This window comes from Bufo gargarizans, chromosome 1 (genome assembly GCF_014858855.1).
Source record: "Bufo gargarizans isolate SCDJY-AF-19 chromosome 1, ASM1485885v1, whole genome shotgun sequence".
In the NCBI taxonomy this organism is placed as follows: Eukaryota; Metazoa; Chordata; class Amphibia; order Anura; family Bufonidae; genus Bufo; species Bufo gargarizans.
In genome coordinates this window covers 144,131,305-144,154,008 of record NC_058080.1, presented here as the reverse complement: position 1 = coordinate 144,154,008, position 22,704 = coordinate 144,131,305, and the positions used below count along the sequence as shown (strand labels likewise).

The following is a 22,704-nucleotide window of genomic DNA, read 5'->3' as shown; positions in this document are numbered from 1 at the left end:
TCTACTAGGAAATTTTAGAGCACTTGATGCTTTTCTCTGCTGACAAGCTTTATGGAAATGCTGATTTCATTTTCAGCAGGACTTGGCACGTGCCCACACTGCCAAAAGAACCAATACCTGGTATCACTGTGCTTAATTGGCCAGCAAACTCTATGGGGTATTGTCAAGAGGAAGGTGAGAGACACCACAGCCAACAATGCAGAGGAGCTAAAGGCCACTGTCAAAGCAATCTGGGCTTCCATAACAACTCAGCACTGCCGTAGGCTGACCGCCTCCATGCCTCCATGCAAAAGGTGCCCCGACCAATTATTAAGTGCATATACTGTACATATTTTTAAGTAGGCCAATATTTCTACGTTAAAAATAACTTAATGAATTTACTTTTTGATGATACGAGTTTCAGGGCAACAAATAGTGAAGCTATTTATCTCTTATATATAAAGCGAACCTTTCACCTCATTTTCACTTTATAAACTAGCAACAGTACCTTATAGATTATCTTGAGTGTGTTGTTATCCATGTTACTGCCGCTTTCCTGCGCTGTTTATTCATAAAAAAATCGTCTTATAAAGTTCACATTTCGTGCTCCAACAGTCAAGCAACAAGTCAAGAGGGTAGCCCTTCTCTCTCCTCTGGCCGTACCGCCCCTGCCCTAACGCCGCCTCTATGCCTTGTAATTGACAGCCGGCTCAGTCGCCGGGACGGCGCTTCTGAATCCTGCGCATGCACCGTCCTCCTCATTTGCCGCTCGATCCTGTCTTTCTGGCGGACACAAGCGTGACCATGTAACAGAATCGCGCATGCGCGGTACGCGATACCTGCCTGTCTGCTCTCCCTCCCGTGCGCGCGCTCCACTATCTTCAGGCGAATGAGGAGGACGGCGCATGCGCAGGATTCAGAAGCGCCGTCCCGGCGACTGAGCCGGCTGTCAATTACAAGGCATAGAGGCTGCGTTAGGGCAGGGGTGGTACGGCCAGAGGAGAGGGAAGGGCTACCCCCTTGACTTGTTGCTTGACTGTTGGAGCACGAAATGTGAACTTTATAAGATGATTTTTTTATGAATAAACAGCGCAGGAAAGCGGCAGTAACATGGATAACAACACACTCAAGATAATCTATAAGGTACTGTTGCTAGTTTATAAAGTGAAAATGAGGTGAAAGGTTCGCTTTAAATTTTCTCAATATGCCCATTTTCTCTATATCCATTCTAAACGCCACCCATGTGATCTAGGACCCAGTCATGTACACAAACATTTGATTTCATAATATCAGCTGTGCAGTATGATCATATCATGGCTGCTTTATGGCCCAAATGCTCCCTTTCTCTTTCCCAGTGCCCGCAACTAGTCTGATCTGCTCAGAGACCGGGACCTCGCCCCTGTCGCTCAGCAATTGGCCTTTGAGCCAAGGACATCCCACGCCAGTAAGCATCTTTTGTCACCTAGCAAACGGTCGTAACAAAGCAAACCCGGTCCTTTAATGGCCCGCCTTCCAGTGTAATTAATAAATATTTAATAACCATACACAGTAGTTATCTACGGTAATTGTCTACAGGCCCCAAGTGGCGATTTGAAAGGATAACACTGTACTGTAGTATTAGAAATGTAATTTTTTGTTTATTCTAAAGATTTTAATGTTAGTCATGCTTACACCTTTTGAAAGTGTCATTCCAGGGTTTTCTAGTATAGATACAGCTGTCCAAGTATATACACACTATATATTCATTGTTTGTATGAAGAAGGGGTTAATCCCTGAAACGCATCACAGTTTTGGAATAGAGACCTAAATCATTTAAAGAATCTGGCGCAGGTTTCTTTTGCTTTGATCCAGGACACTTCTGTGTCCCAACTTCTGCTCACATTCGACTAACGTCCAGCTTATCCCTGACAAGAATTTACCACCGGCTGCCATCCTACTTCATTCATTATCTATATGCGCTTACAGTGGTTGTGACTCTTTATAACCAAAGAAGGTTAAAGCAATACCTATATTGGGCAGACTAGATGGGCCAAATGGTTCTTATCTGCCGACACATTCTATGTTTCTATGTTTCTATAGCTCAATCATTTAAACTGTCTCTGTCATAATTGTACTACCCTATGTGGCGCCTGGAACTCTAATTTCATATTTCTTCTAGCACTTCATCATTATAATAGAACAGGAGAGGATAATTGGTGCCAAACAACAAGATACCCCGTGACCTCCGGCTGCATACAGGTAGACATAAACAGATAAAACAATTCATGATAAAAAAAAAAAGAGAATTAAAGTATAATGAGAAATAATTAAAAGGATATATGATACATATACCGTATACAGTACATAAGACAATTAATTAATATTACAGCTGATACACAGCCTAATCAGTGGAGAAAACGATATGTAATTAAGCAGCAGTTTATTTGTAAATACTACACCACATTGTTTATAAACATCACCTTAACTGCTTAACGACCCAGGACGAGAATGCTCGTCCTAAATGTCCGGCACTTTGCGCCCCAGGACGAGCATTCTCGTCCTGCGTTCCTTCCTCCCCCCCATGTGCGCTGCTGCAATCAGCAGCACCAATCCGGCTTTTACTGACAGCCAGATCCGTGCTGCATCCACCAGCATCAGTGATAACGGCGATGCCGGTGGATTAACCCTTTATATGCTGCAGTCAGCGCTGACCGCGGCATATATGAGGTTTGCACTCCCTCTCTCCCGCTTAGCCATCGGGTCCCCGCGCTGCTGTGGCGGGGACCCGATAGTTGCCATGGCAGCCCTGATGCCTTACACAGGCATCAGGGCCTGCCAGCTACGGAAGCCCAGGAGATTCAGCCTAAGGGCTGGGTCTCCTAGGCAACTGTCAGCGTCTTACTTTTTAAGACGCTGACAGTTCAATTCAGTACAATACAGAATGTATTGTACTGAATTGAGACAGGGATCTAACCCTGAAAAGGTGAAGTCCCACAGTAGGACAAAAATAAAAAGTGAAAAAAGTGTTTTTTTTATAATACAAAATTTTTAAGTTTCAAGTAAAAAAAAGTGCCCTTTTATCAAAATAAAGTAAGAAGTTTTTTTAAAAAATAGGGAAAAAAAGAAAAGTAGACATAATAGGTATCGACGCGTCCGTATCAACCGGCTCTATAGGCTCTATAAAAATATCACATGACCTAACCCCTCAGATGAAAACTGTCAAAAAAATAAAATAAAAACTGTGCTAAAAAAACATTTTTTTGTCACCTTACATCACTAAAAGTGCAACACTAAGCGATCAAAAAGAAAAAGTAGACATATTAGGTATCACCGCTTCTGTAACAACCTGTTCTATAAAAATACCATATGACCTAACCCCTCAGATGAACACTGTAAAAAAAAACGGTGTAAAAAAAAACCAATTTTTTCACCTTACATCAGAAAAGGTGTAATAGCAAGCGATCAAAAAGTCATATGCACCCCAAAATAGTGCCAATCAAACCGTCATCTCATCCCGCAAAAATGATACCCTAACTAAGACAATCGCCCAAAAAAAAACTATGACTATGGAGACACTAAAACATGATTATTTTTTATTCAAAAATGCTGTTATTGTGTAAAACTTAAATAAATAAAAAAAGTATACATATTAGGTATCTCCGCGTCTGTAAGAACCTGCTGTATAAAAATATCACAACCCCTCAGGTGAACACCATAAAAAATAAAAAATAAAAAGTGTGAAAAAAAGCAATTTTTTGTCGCCTTACATTACAAAAAGTGTAATACCAAGCGATCAAAAAGTCATACCCACCCTAAAGTAGTACCAATCAAACCGTCATTTTATACAGAAAAAAATTAGAACCTACAGTCGCCCCAAAAAATAATAATATGGAGACACTAAAAAAATATTTTTTTAAAAAATGCTTTATTGTGTAAAACTGAAACAAACAACCCCAAAAAGTAGTCATATTTGGTATTGTCACGTCCGTAACAACCTGCTGTATAAAAATAGCACATGATCTAACCTGTCAGATGAACATTGTAAATAACAAAAAATAAAAACGGTGCCTATTTTTTGTTACCTTGCCTCACAAAAAGTGTAATATAGAGCAACCAAAAATCATATGAACCCTAAAATAGTACCAACAAAACTGCCACCTTATCCCGTAGTTTCCAAAATGACATTTTTTTTTTAGAGTTTCTTCTCCAGGGGTGCATCAGGGGGTCTTCAAATGTGACATGGCAGCTTAAAACTATACCAGTGAAATCTGCCTTCCAAAAACCATATGTTGTTACTTTCCTTCTGCTCCCTGCTGTGTACTCGTACAGCAGTTTACGACCACATATGGGGTGTTTCTGTAAACTACAGAATCAGGGCAATAAATATTACATTTTGCTTGGCAGTTAACCATTGCTTTGTTAGTGGAAAAAATTGATTAAAATGAAAATTCTGCCAAAAAGTGAAATTCTGAAATTTCATCTCCATTTTCCTTTAATTCTTGTGTAACACCTAAAGGGTTAGCAACGTTTTTAAAATCCGTTTTAAATACCTTGAGGGGTGTAGTTTCTAAAATAGGGTCACTTATTTGGAGTTTCTTCTTTAGGGGGTGCATCAGGGCGTCTTCAAATGTGACCTGGCAGCTTAAAATTATCCCAGTGAAATCTGCTTTTCAAAAACCATATGGAGTTCCTTTCCTTGTGCGCAATGCCGTGTGCCCGTACAGCAATTTACAACCACATATGGGGTGTTTCTTTAAACTACAGAATCAGGGCAATAACTATTGAGTTTTGTTTGGCTGTTAACCCTTGCTTTGTTAGTGGCAAAAAATTGATTAAAATGGAAAATCTGCCAAAAAAGTGAAATTCTGAAATTTCATCTCTATTTTCCATTAATTCTTGTGGAACACTTAAAGGGTTAACAAAGTTTGTAAAATCAGTTTTGAATACCTTGAGGCGTGTAGTTTCTAAAATGGGGTCACTTTTTTGGAGTTTCTACTCTAGGGGTGCATAAGGGCGTCTTCAAATGTGACATGGCAGCTTTAAATATACCAGTGAAATCTGCTTTCCAAATACCATAGGGCGTTCCTTTCCTTCTGTGCCCTGCCGTGTGCCCATACAGCAGTTTACGACCCCATATGGGGTGCAGGATAAAACTTACCAGGAAAGATTAAAGGACCTTCACATGTATAGTTTGGAAGAAAGACGAGACCGAGGGGATATGATAGAAACTTTTAAATAAATAAAGGGAATCAACAAGGTAAAAGAGGAGAGAATATTTAAAAGTAGAAAAACTGCTACAAGAGGACATAGTTTTAAATTAGAGGGGCAAAGGTTTAAAAGTAATATCAGGAAGTATTACTTTACTGAGAGAGTAGTGAATGCATGGAATAGCCTTCCTGCAGAAGTGGTAGCTGCAAATACAGTGAAGCAGTTTAAGCATGCATGGGATAGGCATAAGGCCATCCTTCATATAAGATAGGGCCAGGGGCTATCCCTAGTATTCAATATATTGGGCAGACTAGATGGGCCAAATGGTTCTTATCTGCCGACACATTCTATGTTTCTATAGAGCTACTAAACTGGTACATGTATTGGATTGTGGGTGTTTCTGTTAACTACAGAATCAGGTCAATAAATATTGAGTTTTGTTTGGCTGTTAATCCTTGCTCTGTTAGCGGAAAAAATGATTAAAATGGAAAATCTGCCAAAAAAGTGAAATTCTGAAATTTAATCTCCATTTTCCATTAATTCTTGTGGAACACTTAAACGGTTAACAAGGTTTGTGTCATGGTCTTACCTTCTTGCTGTTCTCCTTCGTTTGACATGTGCTGGCGGCCATCTTGGTTTCTGGGTTTCTTGTAGCCTCCCACCCTGCGGCTTCTCCTTCCCACTGGGAGGAGCTGGATGCCTAGCTCATATATATAGGAGGTCTGTGGCTTCAGTTCCTTGCTTGGTCCTCCTGTGTTCACATGCTTCTAAGACTGCTGCTGCTTCTGGTTCCTGATCCTGGCCTCGTCTGACTACCCCGCTGGTTCCTGATCCTGGCTTCGTCTGACTACCCTTCTGGTTCCTGATCCTGGCCTCGTCTGACTACCCTTCTGGTTCCTGACCTCTGGCTACGCAAGACCCTGCTTCGGTTTAGCCATCCGTTTGGACTTTTGCTTACAGCTTGATTTTCAATAAAGCCTTCTTATTCCCACTTATCTCTTGTTGTACGTCTGGTTCATGGTTCCATGACAGTTTGTAAAATCAGTTTTGAATACCTCGAGTGTAGGTGTAGTTTCTAAAATGGGGTAACTTTTTGGGTGTTTCTACTCTAGGGGTGCATCAGGGGTCTTCAAATGTGACATGGCAGCTTAAAATTATCCCATTTTGGAAACTACAAGATTAGGTGGCAGATTTGTTGGTACTATTTTAGGGTACATATGATTTTTGGTTGCTCTATATTACACTTTTTGTGAGGCAAGGTAACAAAAAATTGCTATTTTGGCACTGTTTTTATTTTTTGTTATATACAATGCTCATCAGACAGGTTAGATCATTTGTTATTTTTATAGAGCAGGTTGTTACGGATGCTACTATACCAAATATGACAATTTTTTGTTTTGTTTCAGTTTTACATAATAAAGTATTTTTGAAAAAAAATGATTTTTTTGGTGTCTCCATATTCTGAAAGCCGTAGTTTTATTTTATTTAGGGTCAAATTTTTTTGGGTATGAGATGACGGTTTTATTGGTACTGTTTTAGGATACGTATGACTTTTTGATCGCTTGGTATTAAACTTTTTGTAATGTAAGGTGACAGAAAATTGCATTTTTTTTATTTTTTTACAATGTTCACCCGAGGGGTTAGATCAAGTGATATTTTTATACAGCAGGTTCTCACGAACGTGGCAATACTTAATATGTATACTTTTTTATTTATTTATGTTTTACACAATAACAGCATTTTTTTATTTAAAAAAAAATCATGTTTCAGTGCCTCCATATTCTGAGAGCCCTAGTTGTTTCTTTTTTTTTGGGGGGGGGGATTTTGTCTTAGGTAGGGTCTCATTTTTTGTGGGATGAGATCACGGTTTGATTGGCACTATTTTGAGGTGCGTATGACCTTTTGAACACTTGGTATTACACTTTTTGTGATGTAAGGTGAAAAAAAAATTGCTTTTTTGACAGTTTATTTTTACAGTGTTCATCTGAGTGGTTAGGTCATGCGATAATTGTATAGAGCAGGTTGTTACGGACGTGGCAATACCTAATATGTATGATTTATTTAAGTTTTACACAATAATTTCATTTTTGAAACAAAAAAAAATCCTGTTTTAGTGTCTCCATAGTCTGAGCTATATTTATATATTTTTTAAAGAATCCGAATTTTCTTACGCTTCGTGGCAACGAATCAGGTCTTCCTAAAATGACGTCTGTACGAGTTACAAAGTGAAACTGTAGCGGGAACACTAGATCACCCATAATGCCATGCAGCCAGCCAATCTGCCATGCAGCCAGCCACACCCCCACCACTTCAGGGCCAGACAGTAAAGAATCAGTCAGGCCTGACTCTGAAGTCTCGCGATTGCTTGTTCTCTTCACTGTATGGTGCAGGATTGTATGGCCAATGGATTCTGTACTGTGCCTGTGCTGAACAGTGAAACGAACGAGCAACATTGAGATTTCAGGGCCTGGCCTGAGTGCGTCTTCACTGCCGGGACCTGTCAGTCAAAGTGGTGGTGGTGGGGCTTTGCCACCGATTATGCTATGTATCAGTTGTAATATTAATTAATTTAGTTATGTATATAGTCTGTATTTTATTTGCTTTTCATTTGTCATCATGCATTTAATTCTCATTTTTATCATAAATTGTTTTATTTATATCTTTGTCTCCCGCCTGAGGTCAAAAGGCATCTTGTGGTTTGGTGCCTTTTTCTTCTCCTATTCCCCTATTATAACATCTACAGTAAGTACCATTTGTTTGTATGGCCTGATGAAGATGCAAGTTCTGCATCAAACTGCATTGTTTTTTTACTGTTATTCCTTTGGCAGCACTGTGACCTTTAGTTTTTTATTTTTATACAAGTGTTTACTAAACAGACATGTCAGGAGAGATGACAAATAATAACATTAATAATAATGATACTCAATAACAGGGACAATATATGATAAAGCAATTCCACCCTACATGTAACATCATGCTGCAGATTCTGAATAAGGCTGAGTTCACATCACCCTTTAGTTTTCCATTCTTCTGATCTGTCAGAAGAAGAGAAAAAAAAAAAAAACCAGATCCTGTTGCATCAGTTGGCATCCATTTGAGCTATTTCTGTCTGAGATACGTTTTTCTAGACGGAACAAAAGTACTGCATGTGGGACTTTTTTCCGTCTAAATAAACGGAAGAATGGAAATCTAAACGGTGATGGTAAACGCAGCCTAACAAGACAGATAGAAATAGAAAACTGACTATTGAAACCCAGCTACCACAAACTAATGTACTTTCTGCATTTATCTTAAAATGAACACTAGGTGGCAGCATAATTCCCTCTAATCAAGTGAAAATGTTTGGCAGAGTAAAAAAAGCCAGCAGCCGCTTGATGATATCATTAGAGACTGACTAATGACAGAGGTGACAGCAATAATATAGTTTATTCCACATAAAATCCATACCTGTAATACAATTTTTTCCTATATGTGTGTTATTTTATGCTTGAGAGAATTTTTCGAGACAAATTTGATTTTAAGTGTATTTTGCTAACAAGGGCTTCAGCTCTTCCATCCGAGCACTGCAATATGCATTTGTAATAATATTTTCTCCATACTGGATTACCCACAGTGTACACAATGAGCTTTTATAATTTAATAGTAAGTTTTATTTGTACACATCTTGTCAGGAAATGCAGTATTTATAGAGGTTCTTGGAATGGAAGGTGTTCTGTGAAAACTGAAGTGAGACTCTAGGTATCTGAGGTTGTTTTAACCTCTTACATGTTCGATATTCAAAGAACTAGCAAAAGGAGTTCTGCAAGAATGTCCTACTTTACTTCTTACTTCTACCTACCTCGCCCCCCCCTTCCCCCCAGGTGACATTTTTATTTTATATAGTCTTTTATGATTGATAACAATATTGGAAATTTGCTGAATTAGTAATAGCAGCTATGTATTCTATTTTAAAGGGGTTAACCCACAAATTTGAAATTGGATTTTACTTACATATTTGGATGACTTCTTTCCTTTCTGTGGGTGGGAAGCAACTCTTCAAGTGCCTGCATCTCTCAGCATGCATTAATGCATTGCAATTAATTTCATTTTAACCCTTTTTTTCACTGCATAGAAAATAGTCTCTCACAAATAGCCCTAGAGATCCATATGGTATGTAATGCCCCACAGTTTCCTTCTCCACTGTCTAGAGAGATATAACTATATATTTCTATTAGAAATAGTGAAGTTTTGAAAAATTCGATTCGGCAACTTCTCCGAAGTTAGCCAAGAAATTAGATTCGTTTCAAATTAATTTGTCACAAATTGCTATAAATCAGGTATACCCAGGCCACTCTGCCATAGGGGATGGCCACACAGAGTGGCCGTGCTGCAGGCGAGTTGTAGCCATCCTGCAGTGAAGAACCGCGCGGCCAATTAGCCTGCAGCTGCCTATCATATATAATGGAAACTGCACTTTATAGTCCTTCATTATTAATGGCAGCGCAGCACCTTTAAACAGAGGTTATTGCTGGTATGGGGTTTGGCTGGTTAGGTTGGAGGGACAATATGCATATTATTGCTGTTCTGGCCTGCAGTCTCCTGCAGCTTATTTGACAGTAAACACAGAATATTAATCAGCTCTGGCATACCCACTGCTCCAACCTCAGCGCTCTCCTACCCTACAGGTGGGAGCCCTTCTTCTGCCATCTGTTTTTCCATATTTTCCATCATCTAATATCAATGAGAATATGTCATCAGGAACATCCAGCTCCTCCTCTCTCTTCCTCTTGCTGACTTTTCTAGGACATGGAGACTTTAAAGGATGATTTGGAAGAAGTAAAGCCAGCAAAAGATGAGGATGGTCATCATTAAGACCTGGCCCCCCTAAGGGGTGCAGACTGGATGGTATTGGTTGGCACGCTGGCAGTGGAATAATAAAGGCTTCCATCTTATTGGTATTGAATTACATATCTTAGTTTATGGCTGATGTAGAAATAAGGAAATGTAGGAATAAATAAATAAAACTGACGCAGAATAAGTCTCCCTGCACTCTCTCTGCACTCTCCCTGCATTCTCCCTGTAGTCTCCCTGCACTCTCCCTGTACTCACCCTGCATTCTCCCTGCAGTCTCCCTGCACTCTCCCTGCATTCTCCCTGTAGTCTCCCTGCACTCTCCCTGCATTCTCCCTGTAGTCTCCCTGCACTCTTCCTCTCCAATATTCTTCTATTAATCATTTTTAGTAACAGTGTCCCTAGCACATGAGCGCTTGCCACGTCTCTCCCTATGCTCAGCTCACAGGACAATGGCGGACACTGCACGGGATGAGGGTGATCTCGCGCTCCTGGCATTCTTAATTTCACTTTGTAACACATGCATTTCAGGAAAAACTGAATCGTTATCACAAAGCGCTAGGAAATTATAATCAAAGTTTTCCTCAACTTTGGACCAAATTCTGCTTTGAATGCTTCCCTTAACACTAATGTCTATGAATTTAGGGATTAATGAAGGAAAAGTGTGTGGACCACTTCACCTGCTTCACTATGAGATCTCTATACCAGCACTAAAGAGAGGGAGCAGGGAGGTACTGTTATGTTAATGACATGTTAGTCTAGCATTGAATGCAGGAGACGGTAGAACAGAAGGATAGACAGCAGGGGGTGCTACCAGAGAGGAAAATGTACATAAAAATAGAAAAATATTAATTGCATAGTAACACTTTTCATGGGATGATTCTTTTAATAATATGCGAATAACCAAAGCACATGATATGAGTGATCATCCATTGTTTGCTAGTACAGGCAGACCCATATAGATGATCAAAATTGTTATTTGCTGTGTGAATTGTTCAGTTTTATTTTACATGATTTTAAATACATTTTGTAATTATGTTTCTTTTTTCCCTTTTAGGGGTTTGTCATTGTTTTCATCATGGCCTTCTGAGAAATTAGAGCTTCTTGTTCACTGCTGTCTTCAAAGAAGTTACAGGTCAGAACAGAAATTATAAAATATCTGTTGCATACTGTATTTTGACAATGTTCTTATAAGAAGATTTTGAGCAACATATATCTAAATGGTCTCCTTTTGTCCCTTTTTGAGCCTTATTTCTAACAGTCAATCAAACCCCATTCTCTCCAGGGTAGTGTAAAAGATAAAAGATAAACAAGCTGAAGGTAGAATGCTCTCACATAGTCCTGTGCACTCCTCTGGACTTCTTTTTTTTTTTTGTCATTCTATCTATATACAACAAATACTGTAATACTGTCTGTCACCAATGTTATTTGTTATTTGCCACCTTCCCTTTCCCTATTATAAGTTGTATACAGCGGTGCTTAAACGTTTGTGAACCCGCCTGAAATTTCTGTCTTTCTGCATATATTTAACCGGTAACTACATCAGATTTTCACACAAGTCCTAAAAGTAGAGAAAGACAACCAAATCAGACAAATGAGTAAAAAAAATGTATTTATTTATTGAAGAAAATAATACAATATGTAAGTGGTAAAAGTTTGTGAACCTTTAGGATTTGCAGATAATTTAAGGGTGAAATTAGAGTCAGGTATTTTCAATCAATGGGATGGCAATCAGGAGTGAGTGGGCAACCTCTTTGGGAACAAGGGAGTCATTTACCAACTGATATACACCAGTTTCCTGGCGTATATCTGTCCGCAGATTGCGGTGCAATGGTTTATTGCGCCGCAATCTGCGACATTTGTTTTGGTCTATCACATAAAATGCCAATGTAATACATTTAAGTTTGTGGGTGTAACGAGAAAAAAGTGTGAAAAAGTTCAAGGGGTATGAATACTTATTCAATGCACTGTATTTTACAATTGCTGATTACTAAGGCAATGTGCAGTAAGTCAAAGGTGGCGTTTTACTATTCTATATTTCAGAAATATCCAAACCTTCATTCATATCACCAATAATTATTCTAAACCATTTTGTACCTATTGTTCGTACTATATTGGGTACAACTAACACATAAATTGGTGAGTTTGTGAGGGCATTATATACAACAATTATAGGAAGTGCAGAAGACAGATATGGGTCCAGTAGGGCTAGTGGGCCGCACCTTCTGAAACATGCTGTGTTCTAACTATTTTTGATGAAAAGACTATTTGGTTATCAAATCATATAATGAACAGTAATGATATAGTGGGAAACACATAAAGGTGGAAAAAACGCATCAAAAACGCTTTTGGAGCCGCTATTGCGTTTTTTTTGTGAGAGGTTGCAGAAGATTGCGTTCTGTATTACCTATAAGTAATTATGTGGTCAGGTCATAAACATGATAGATTAAGGCATGACCAACAATAATAAAATGCACAGGAGACAGGTATGGGTCCAGTACGGATTTTTGAAGGGATCATTATCCCAGGTGAACTAGCAGTTGACTATAAAAGTGGGCAGGACATGGCGTAGCAGGTAACCACTGATGAAGGAGTGAGTTAACACTCGGAAACGCGTCTGGTGTTTATGATACCTGCACATCTGAAGACCCACTCGGAATATCCATGGATAAAGATTTGTAGCTACAATTTGACAAGCTAAAGGATCAGCGCTGTGTGGAACTTGCAGCCATTTTTCCATCTCTCTATTCATAAGCTATGGGGGTAGGAGTGGAGTGCCGGCTCATGTGAGACACCAGACACTGAACCAACAAGCCACGTCGTATACCGAACACGGACCTCCAGGAGTGACACAGCCGGGAGACAAGGTAGCGTGCCTCATGCTTCGGGCAGGAAAGAGGTAAAACTTACTCTATTATTAACCGCCACGTGGGACGCCACAGTGTAGCGGCAGACACTAATCCTGCTAACAAAGTTATATCTACATTGCTACAGTGTTTAAATGAAAACGGCTACTCAGTATACGAATGTACATTGATGTGTGTAGATTGTATCACACGGACCTATACACGGTACTTAGTTAACCTTTTCATTTGGATCTAAAAAGTCTGACTAACCATGAACTATTAAGTGGACATAAAGTATAACTAACTCTAGTGGGTGTCTTGTGGAATACCGTAATCCCAGGGGATATACTGGTACACTCCAAATGTCTGTCATAGTCCAGGAGGATCAAAAAGGATTATCGGTGCTATTTTTCTTTTTTTTGTTTAACTTTTTATTGCATGTGACAATGTGGAGAAAGATTTCCATATCCTTTGAATATTAGCAACCTCTCACTTAGGAGGGCATATTGAGGAAGTGTGAACCACTCCAAACCCAATTTGCTGTTTATACTGCGTAGGTGGATACTTACATGGGATGGTGTCGTTGCATGGATGGTAGCCATCCACCTGGTCCTGTTGGCTGGTGTCCCCTGTCCATGCGCCACACACAACATTGTATGTGACTGGTTTGGGAAAGTACTATCATCATTTTAGCATCTTTTATGTGTTCATATTATGTTTATTTTAACAGAATTTTTAATTTACAAAGGGCTCTGGCATAGTTTTATCGACGATATTATTTTTATCTGAAAGGTGGGCAAGACACACTCCAAATTTTTTTACTAGAAATTAATAAAAACAATTTTTATTTACAATTTACCTCAACCTTCAGTACAGATCGGATACACTTTTTAGATCTAACTATTACTATCCAGAATGATTTAATACTTACCCAAACCTACTCTAAGCCTACTGATAGTAATAGTTACAGTATATCTCATTGGAGAGCTGCCATTTGCCAACCTGGCTAACCAACGTGCCACGGAGTCAATTCATTAGATTGAGACACAATTGTACATTGTTAGACCAGCTTGAGAAGGAGGCTAAGATATTACAAGATAAATTTGAAGAAAAGGGATACAAGACTAGCGAATTGGAGAAAATAAAATCAGAAATAGCACTAATTGACAGGAAGACTCTTATACATAAAAAGGACGACAAAAAAGACCAACCAGAGAATGAAAATGACTCCATCTTTAAAATCCCAATTATAGCACAATATAGCGAAAAAGAGAATGCTTTCAAAAGAATTGTCAAACGCCATTGGGACACCCTCAAACAAGACAAAGTAATAGGGGAAAAAATATCTAAATACCCATGCTTTGTATTTAAGGCTACTTTCACACTAGCGTTCGGCTGTCCGCTTGTGAGCTCCGTTTGAAGGGGCTCACAAGCGGACCCGAACGCTTCCGTCCAGACCTAATGCATTCTGAGTGGACGCGGATCCGCTCAGAATGCATCAGTCTAGTGTGAAAGTAGCCTAAGAAGGCCAAAAACTTGGGGAATATAATAGCCCCGTCTGTCAAAACAACAACAATAAAACAGAATAATACACAAACAACATCTAATACTGAGAACACCAAAACAATAATACATAATATCAACTCTGGTTTCTTTCCCTGTAAAATTTGTAAAGCCTGTCATACAACAAGGCGGATTAAACCAATAAAAACTATAGAGGGTGCGCAGAGGACTTTTGGGATAGAGGGTCATCTCACTTGCCATACCAGTGGGGTGATCTATTTCATCAAGTGTCCTTGTAGGCAGAACAAAAAGAACTTTACAAACCAGGACAAAAGAACATATGGCCAATATAAAGAAAAGATTTGACGGTCATCCATTGTCTTGACATTTTGCGGAAAAACATGGAGGGATTTTTAGGGGATCTACGTTCGGAGCGTTAGAACACATTAGACCGGACCAAAGAGGTGGAGACTACATTAGAGCAATGTCCAGGAATGAAACTAAGTGGATTTTTAATTTGAAGACCCTTGCACCAGTGGGACTGAATCAAGAAATTGAACTATTTGCTTTCCCCTAGAATCCACGATTAAAAAATCACATTTAAAAAATCACATGAAATGCATATAATAATCCAATATGACAACTATCAGGATAATATAATTCATAATTTTTTCATATGCATTTCCATTCATAATATAGTGCACTATATCATGTATTATAAAATATTTATTTTTGCTCTACATGTACAAAATTGGTCAATAGAATCTTATAATCCATCCTAATGGTAAAAACAGAGGACATAGTACACGCTGGTAATCTGTAACTTGGAGAGTGACTAGTTAACGGGTGACCATGGAGACGGACGCCTATTTAATTGCAGCGAGAACAACCGACAACCATCCCTGAGGAAGAAATTCGTTAATTTCGAAACGCGTTGGTGGTTTTTTGGTCTGAGAAGGCATCCATCCCTAGTGTGACGTCACATGGAAGTAACGTCCTCGTGGATCACCAGCTAGGGTTTCCCTCACGCGCACGAGTCACCGGCCGGGACCGCGCACGCTTGCAGAGGAAACCTGAAGATAGAGCTACCACAGTCATCCCCCAGTACGAGTACCAGGAAGATCAGGAAGGACTCCGTGAGTCAGCCCGTTATAGGCAAGTGACCATCTTTTGCAAATCATCTATATAAGTGGATCACCTACTAGAATGTTTAATGTGTACTGACTCCGGTCATTATTTTAATTAATAACGGTGGACATAGTAGGGGACATCATTTAATGTGCTACATATTATGACATTTATTATTTGACACTGTATACTCAGCGCGGTCTATCCATCACGTAGTTCGTAGAATTTTTTATTTGTCAAGGCAATAAACATTAACCTTTTAAGACATCTCTGGGTGGTTGTGGATGGTGAGTGCCTGTCGTTCCAATATATTTATTTATGTCTGTCATCTTCTTATGTTGTTATTGGTTGTGACTGATAGTCCATAAAACATTGATCACGTAGGTAGCTGTGCTATCAGATTCAATTAAGCTGCAATGTTTTGGTCTCAATACAGACCTTTATCGAGCTGAATCTGAAGTAGTGGATGAGGGAACAGCGTCAGTATCTGTAATTTAGTCTAGTTCATTACCTGTCTTTAAAGACCCTTTAACTCATTGAGCACTGCCCAGTATAAGTAGATCAATGATCAGCCCAATCTGATCTTTTATGCAAGCAGAAAAATGCTCAGTCAGTATGAAGGCTCTTTAAAAGAGCACTGATTGCTGTTTTTTTTTTATCTTGGATCGTTGCTCGTTCTGGCCCCCCTTGGGGCCATGTAAATCCACCCTAATTGTATAGTTCAGACAAGTCTTCATGTTCCACTTAATATTACAATTGAGTGAATGGCTTGTTGGACCTCCATCATTGTGACTGTGAATGACGAATATTACACTAAAAACCAAAGCTGTCCACAGGCTGTGTGTGGTGTTGCCAGTGCTGTACCTACCACAGAGGCAGACCACAAGGGGAACCTAGGGCTGAAATGTTTCTCCTGTCCCCAACACAGATTCACTGCATTGTCCAAAAGGCGCCAGTAGGGGGAGCTCAGTGTAAATACAGTATTCACAACTACCATTAAAATAAATGGTAACTGCAAGCATTTCTATGCACTGAGCTCCATCTAGTGGTGGCTGCAGGCAGACAGTTTTATAATATACTGTGTAAAGGGAAGCTGGAGATTTGTCAATGTAGTGACTGTTCATACACCACTACCTGGAAGTGTAGCAGCACATGTACAGTCGGTGCTATGGAAGCAGAAGTAGAGTCTCTGCGCTTGCACCACTACTCAGAGCAGCGGTGCGGGAACAACATTGGTGTGGCCAGGTGAGATGTCCATCCATGTCAATCAAGCAGCAGGGGGAGCTTCTTCAGCAGTGGGGACAACCCCACAGAGGTGAAGAACTTTTGTTGATGAGACAAATTAATTTGCTCATCTCTACCTAGGAGTGTTTGATGCTTCCATACTGGAAATCTGGGTGGGGCAAGAGGGACCATACTGACATTTTTTATGGGGCCCTATGAGATCTGTGTACAACCCTGGGTATTGCAGTTTGGTCCCATTACCTTCCATGAACTGAACTGCAATACCAGCACACCACAAATCCATAAACAAGTATGGGGCTATTTTTGAAGTAAATAGGCATGTTTTTCTAATCCTGTGTAACCTTTTAACTCTTTTCCCAACCTTCGATGTACATGTATAGTGGAAGACGAGTACGGGTGTCATAGTCGCTGGATGCCTGCTGTTTGATACAGCAGACACCTGAAGGCATTGTCTGTGATCGGCGATAATGCTGATCAGAGACATTTAATCCCTCAGATTCTGTGGTCAATTGTGACCACAGCATCTGAGCTCTGAAAGATTGAGGGAACCATTCGGTTGCTTTAGCAGTCTCAGGCCTTCTGAAGGCTTCGAGGCCTTCTAGAGCGAAATTCCTATGGACACAGCCTATAGCAGGGCTCCATAGTAACACAGTGAAGGTTCCGTAGGCTGCAATTTTTAATCAGTGCAGTCTTTGGTTGAAGTGATCAGACGATCGCATATTAAAGTGCCCTAGGGAAAGTTAAAATAAGTGAAGAAAAAGTTAAAAAAAATTCAAATCACCTATCTTTCTCCGTATAAAAAAAAAAAAAGAACATCATTAGCATTGCTGCATCCCAAAATGCCTGTACTTTTAAAATATAAAAATATTTATCCTGTATGGTCAGTGACATAATGGCCTATTCCCTTCACCTCCCAAAAAAGTAATTAAAAGTGATCAAAAACCCTACACACTCAAAATACAAAAATTAAACACAAAATACTACTACACTCAAAATAAAAAAGCAAACCAAACTGGCTGCTAGATGTGATTGCTTGCCCCCAGAAAAAGCTGTGAAGTCCTAACCCATGGCCAGGCTGATGTTGGCATGCCACATCTTTTTAAGGTCTCTTGCACAAGACTATATTTTTCGTCCTCGTTGTCAGCGTGAGTGCACAAGGAAGGTATTCATATGTTGTGGATGTGGTTTTTGAACTGAAATACAGCGACGGTCGTGTACATGAGGCCTAATGGAAATTCTGTTGAGAACTTTTTGAAATAACTGACCTAAGGGAAATAAAGCCACTGGTTTTAGACAACCTAAGGCTACTTTCACACTAGCGTTCGGGCGGATCCGTTCTGAACGGATCCGCTCATAATAATGCAGACGGAGGCTCCGTTCAGAACGGATCCGTCTGCATTATTTTTAGCATAGAACAGCTAAGTGTGAAAATAGCCTAGTACGGATCCGTCCAGACTTTCAATGTAAAGTCAATGGGGGACGGATCCGCTTGAAGATTGAGCCACATTGTGGCATCTTCAAACGGATCCGTCCCCATTGACTTACATTGAAAGTCTGGACGGATCCGCACGCCTCCGCACGGCCAGGCGGACACCCGAACGCTGCAAGCAGCGTTCAGCTGTCCGCCTGTCCGTGCGGAGGCGAGCGGAGCGGAGGCTGAACGCCGCCAGACTGATGCAGTCTGAGCGGATCCGCCTCCATTCAGACTGCATCAGGGCTGGACGGCTGCGTTCGGGTCCGCTCGTGAGCTCCTTCAAACGGAGCTCACGAGCGGACCAGCGAACGCTAGTGTGAAAGCAGCCTGACTTTGTAGGATCTGGATTTACTTTTCTTTGCATGGATGAGAAGGACCAGTCTCGGATGCTTGAAGAACAATGGCTAATGAACAGAAGGTTACAGCAAGCAGCCATCCTTTTATTCAAATGACCTAACATCGACATATACCTTTTGCTTAAAGGGAATCTGTCACCAGAATCATCACCATTAAACTAAAACTATTGCCTTGTAGCACTTACTACCGCCTTTCCAGATGTGCTTTTCTTTCCTTGCTGCTTGGTTTCTATCTTGAAAAAAATCCACTTTATTTCTTATGAAAATGAGACAGTAAGGTGCCCAGAGGGGCGTTATTTTTGTTCAAAGGCGCCCAGGAACACCCCCATTGAGTGCCCAGGGCGCCCTCCAGCCGAGCCCAAGCACGCTTCTCCTCGGCTCATACTCTACGCCCCCAGCAGCGCCGTTGTCCCCCCCACACACACACACTATATCACTAACAGCAGAGAACCCTGCCCACCCTTGCCTTCAGTGTCACTGACAAATCTCGCCGCGCTCTTCCAGCAGAGGATGAAACCGTCACTGGATTAGGCGCATGCGCAGTGAAACGTTTGAGGCTGATTCCCTTAGTTCACGGGTGTCAAACACAAGGCCTGCGGGCCGAATCCGGCCCGCCAGACCTCGTCATGTGGCCCGCGTAGCCGCCGCCCGCCAGCCTTCACCTTTTATTATCACTTCCTGCAGGCGGCCCCTGCAGGAAGTGATAATAAATCGCATAAGGAGTGCTGTGTATTACCGGTACTTACAACTACAAGCGCTCGCCGAGAGGAGGGAGGAGGCAGGCTGGGAGGATGGGCGCTGGCAGTGTGAGTCATACGTCACACGCCTGAGCCGCCTACTTTAGGAATGAAGCAGGCGGCGTGGGCGCATGACGTATGTCTCACGCTGCCAGCGCCTGTCCTCCCGGCCTGCCTCCTCTCTGCCTACCGAGCGGCGAGCGCTTGTAGTTGTAAGTACCGTAATACACAGCGCTGATTATGCGATTACATACAATTAACTATTAGACATAGGATTATACAGTGAGCGGGGCGGCCCGTGTAGTAGAATACAGTCACTGCACGGGCCCCGCTGTCATTATAAAAGCAGATGCCGGCCCCTAGCCCGTGTATTGAGGGTCATTCACTACAGGGACACTTATGGAGGGGATCTGTGGATGACACATAGCATAAGATGCTATATATGTGTCATCCACAGATCCCCCCCATAACTGTCATACACAGATCCCCCATAAGAGCCACCCACAGATCCCCCATAAGTGTCACCCACAGATCCCCCATAAGTGTCACCCACAGATCCCCATAACAGTGCGTCACCCACAGATCCCCCATAAGTGTCACCCACAGATCCCCCATAAGTGTCACCCACAGATCCCCCATAACAGTGCCATCCACAGATCCCCATAACAGTGCCACCCACAGACCACAATTAGTTCAAAACCCACCAAAAGCACACCTTTTTGTTCAAAATATTTTTTTTCTTATTTTCCTCCTCAAAAACCTAGGTGCGTCTTATGGGCCGGTGCGTCTTACAGGGCGAAAAATACGGTAACCCTTACAGTTCTGGAATGTGTTGGATAACACTGACAGCATTATGTCAGTGTTATCCAACACATTCCAGAACTGTAAGGGTTACATAGCATCATAAATCAGTATAATGCTATGTGACCCCAGTCAGCGCTTGCGGGTCAAGCTTTCAGAGCTAGTTATTACTTACATTATTACAAAAAACTGTAATAATTGAATGCAGTGACAATAATTTATGATAATAAAGAGTGGACACATAGTCCTACAGATACAACCGGCCCTTTGAGGGTGACCAAACTGCCGATGCGGCCCCCGATGAATTTGAGTTTGACACCCCTGCCTTAGTTGAACTGGAATAAAGTGGATTTTTTTAAAGATAGAAACCAAGCAGCAAGGAAAGAAAAGCACATCTGGAAAGGCGGTAGTAAGTGCTACAAGACAATAGTTTTAGTGTAATGGTGATGATTCTGGTGACAGATTCCCTTTAATGTCCACAGGTAACGCCATCAGTAATGTTTGACCAAACAGTCAGGGCCCCTGATTTGTTCATTGTGTCCACCAACCTTAGTCTTGTACTCTATTGCATTCATATAGCATATTTTTTTTATTATTGCATTGTACTAATTTTGAGCTAAAAAATACATTTTTTTCAATTGGTCTTTATTAAAAATTGTCATCCCCTTTCTCTGTACATGGTTGATATTTTCTAGTACCAGGCTCTCTGTTTACACAGTGTCCCGTAAGACAGCTCATGTGAAGCTTATCTCTAATCTCCTAATAGCTCATAAACACTCATTATAGCTCAATTCTTATCTTACTGTGTTCATAACTTTTTAGCAGTTCAGAGATAAAGGTTATCAGATTGCAGCGTCCCCCTTGCATATGTGGGCACTGCAAATCTTGTTATGATGTATGTTGTATCATGTTGGATTGCATTTTTGTATAAAGATCCCTGTTAACAGGCTGTTGGGTGCATTACACATATTCCACCACTAGATGGGGATAGCACCACAGTATATATACTACAGTTCAGGCCTAGTTAGAGGAGTTGGTGAGATGTAGTAGAAGGAGTAGTGAGGAGCTGGGGGAATGAGAGGACCCCCTCCTCTCAGCTCTCTGGAGCTCCACGGCCCAGAGTAGCCCAGACCTAGGACAAGGAATAGGCCCAAAAATTGACCTTGTTTCTACGGTACACCTTTTGGGGTGCCCAGTGAAAGATTATCTAATATATAAAGCTGAGTCTATATGTGTGTATGTCCGCTAAAGGAATCCGCACCGTCGCATTTACAATCACGAAATTTGGCACACAGGTACATCAGGTGTCCGGGAAGGTTTTAGAGCAGGTCTCAACTCTCTAGGACGTACCGTTCCTGAGATATACCGTATATTAAAAAAATGCATTAGCCGATAGAAGCTTGGTCACATGACCCTTATCAGCCAATAGAAGCTTGCAGGTCCTCCAGCCTCCACATACACAGTTTTACTCCAGGTTTCCATAACAACCCAGCTATTTATCTTCACTGCTGTAGGTCAGCTTTAAGGAAATCTGTCACCAGGATAATTGCTATTGAAGTAAAGCCATGGCCTAATAGCACTTAGTACCTTATTTCAAGATATGCCTTTGTTCCAGGAATAGATGTTTTTATCCTCTGAAAATCCAGTTTATTTGATATGTAAAGGTTACCATAGGGGCGTCACTCTTGCAGGAAGGAGCCTAGACACGCCCCCTGCCACAATGTGTCCACCCTCAAAAGACTTAAACCCCCGCCCCCAGGTCCCGCTAAGCCACGCCCCTGATCCGACGGGGATTGAAAAAATGAAGGTAAAAATCAACTTCTGTCAGCTGCAGGGGTGGGAGGGAGGGTGACTTTCTTCCTGCAGCTCACACTCACTTAGGGTCCACTACACTTAGGCTCAATTCAGGCGTCCGTAGTTTATTGCGGATCCGCAATACACCCAACCGGCACCCCCATAGAAATGCCTATTCTTGTCCGTAATTGCGAACAAGAATAGGACATGCTTTTTTTTTCCGGAGCTGCAGACCGGAAGATTGGGGCCATGCTCAGGAAATGCGGATGCGGACAGCACACTGTGTGCTGTCTGCATCTCTTTCGGCCCCATAGAGAATGAATGGCGTCCGCACCTGTTCCGCATAATTGCGGAATGGATGCGGACCCATTCTACTGACGTGTGAATGGACCCTTAGGCTCCTTTCACACGTCCGTGGTGTGTTGCGGACCCGCAAATTGTGGATCCGCAACACACCCGCCCGGTACCCCTATAGAAATGCCTATTCTTGTCCGCAGCTGCGGACAAGAATAGGACATGTTCTATCTTTTGCGGAGCTGCGGACCCAAAGATCGGGGCCGCGCTCCGCGAATGCGGATGCGGACAGCACACTGTGTGCTGTCCGCATCCATTCCGTCCCCAGAGAGAATAAATGGGTCCACACCCATTCCGCAAAATTGCGAAACGGATGTGGACCCCTTTGCGGACCTGTGAATGGAGCCTTAGAGTGAGCTGTTCAAAAGGACACCACCCCAATTTGGTTAGGGCTCGCCCCCTCCTACACCTCAGCCGACTGAGATTGAAAAAATGAAGTTAAAAATCAACTTCTAGGTCCCGCTAAGCCG

The 22,704-nt window shown here is 41.4% G+C and overlaps 1 protein-coding gene across 1 annotated transcript in view; it reads left to right on the top strand.

Annotated features, from left to right (window-relative positions):
* Window positions 1-22,704, top strand: part of LOC122925332 — a 135,653-nt gene that overhangs the window by 43,641 nt on the left and 69,308 nt on the right. Inside the window, exon 9 of the mRNA XM_044276721.1 lies at window positions 11,054-11,131. Within this exon, the coding sequence (XP_044132656.1) occupies window positions 11,054-11,131 (78 nt within the window). The remainder of the gene's footprint in view (window positions 1-11,053; window positions 11,132-22,704) is intronic.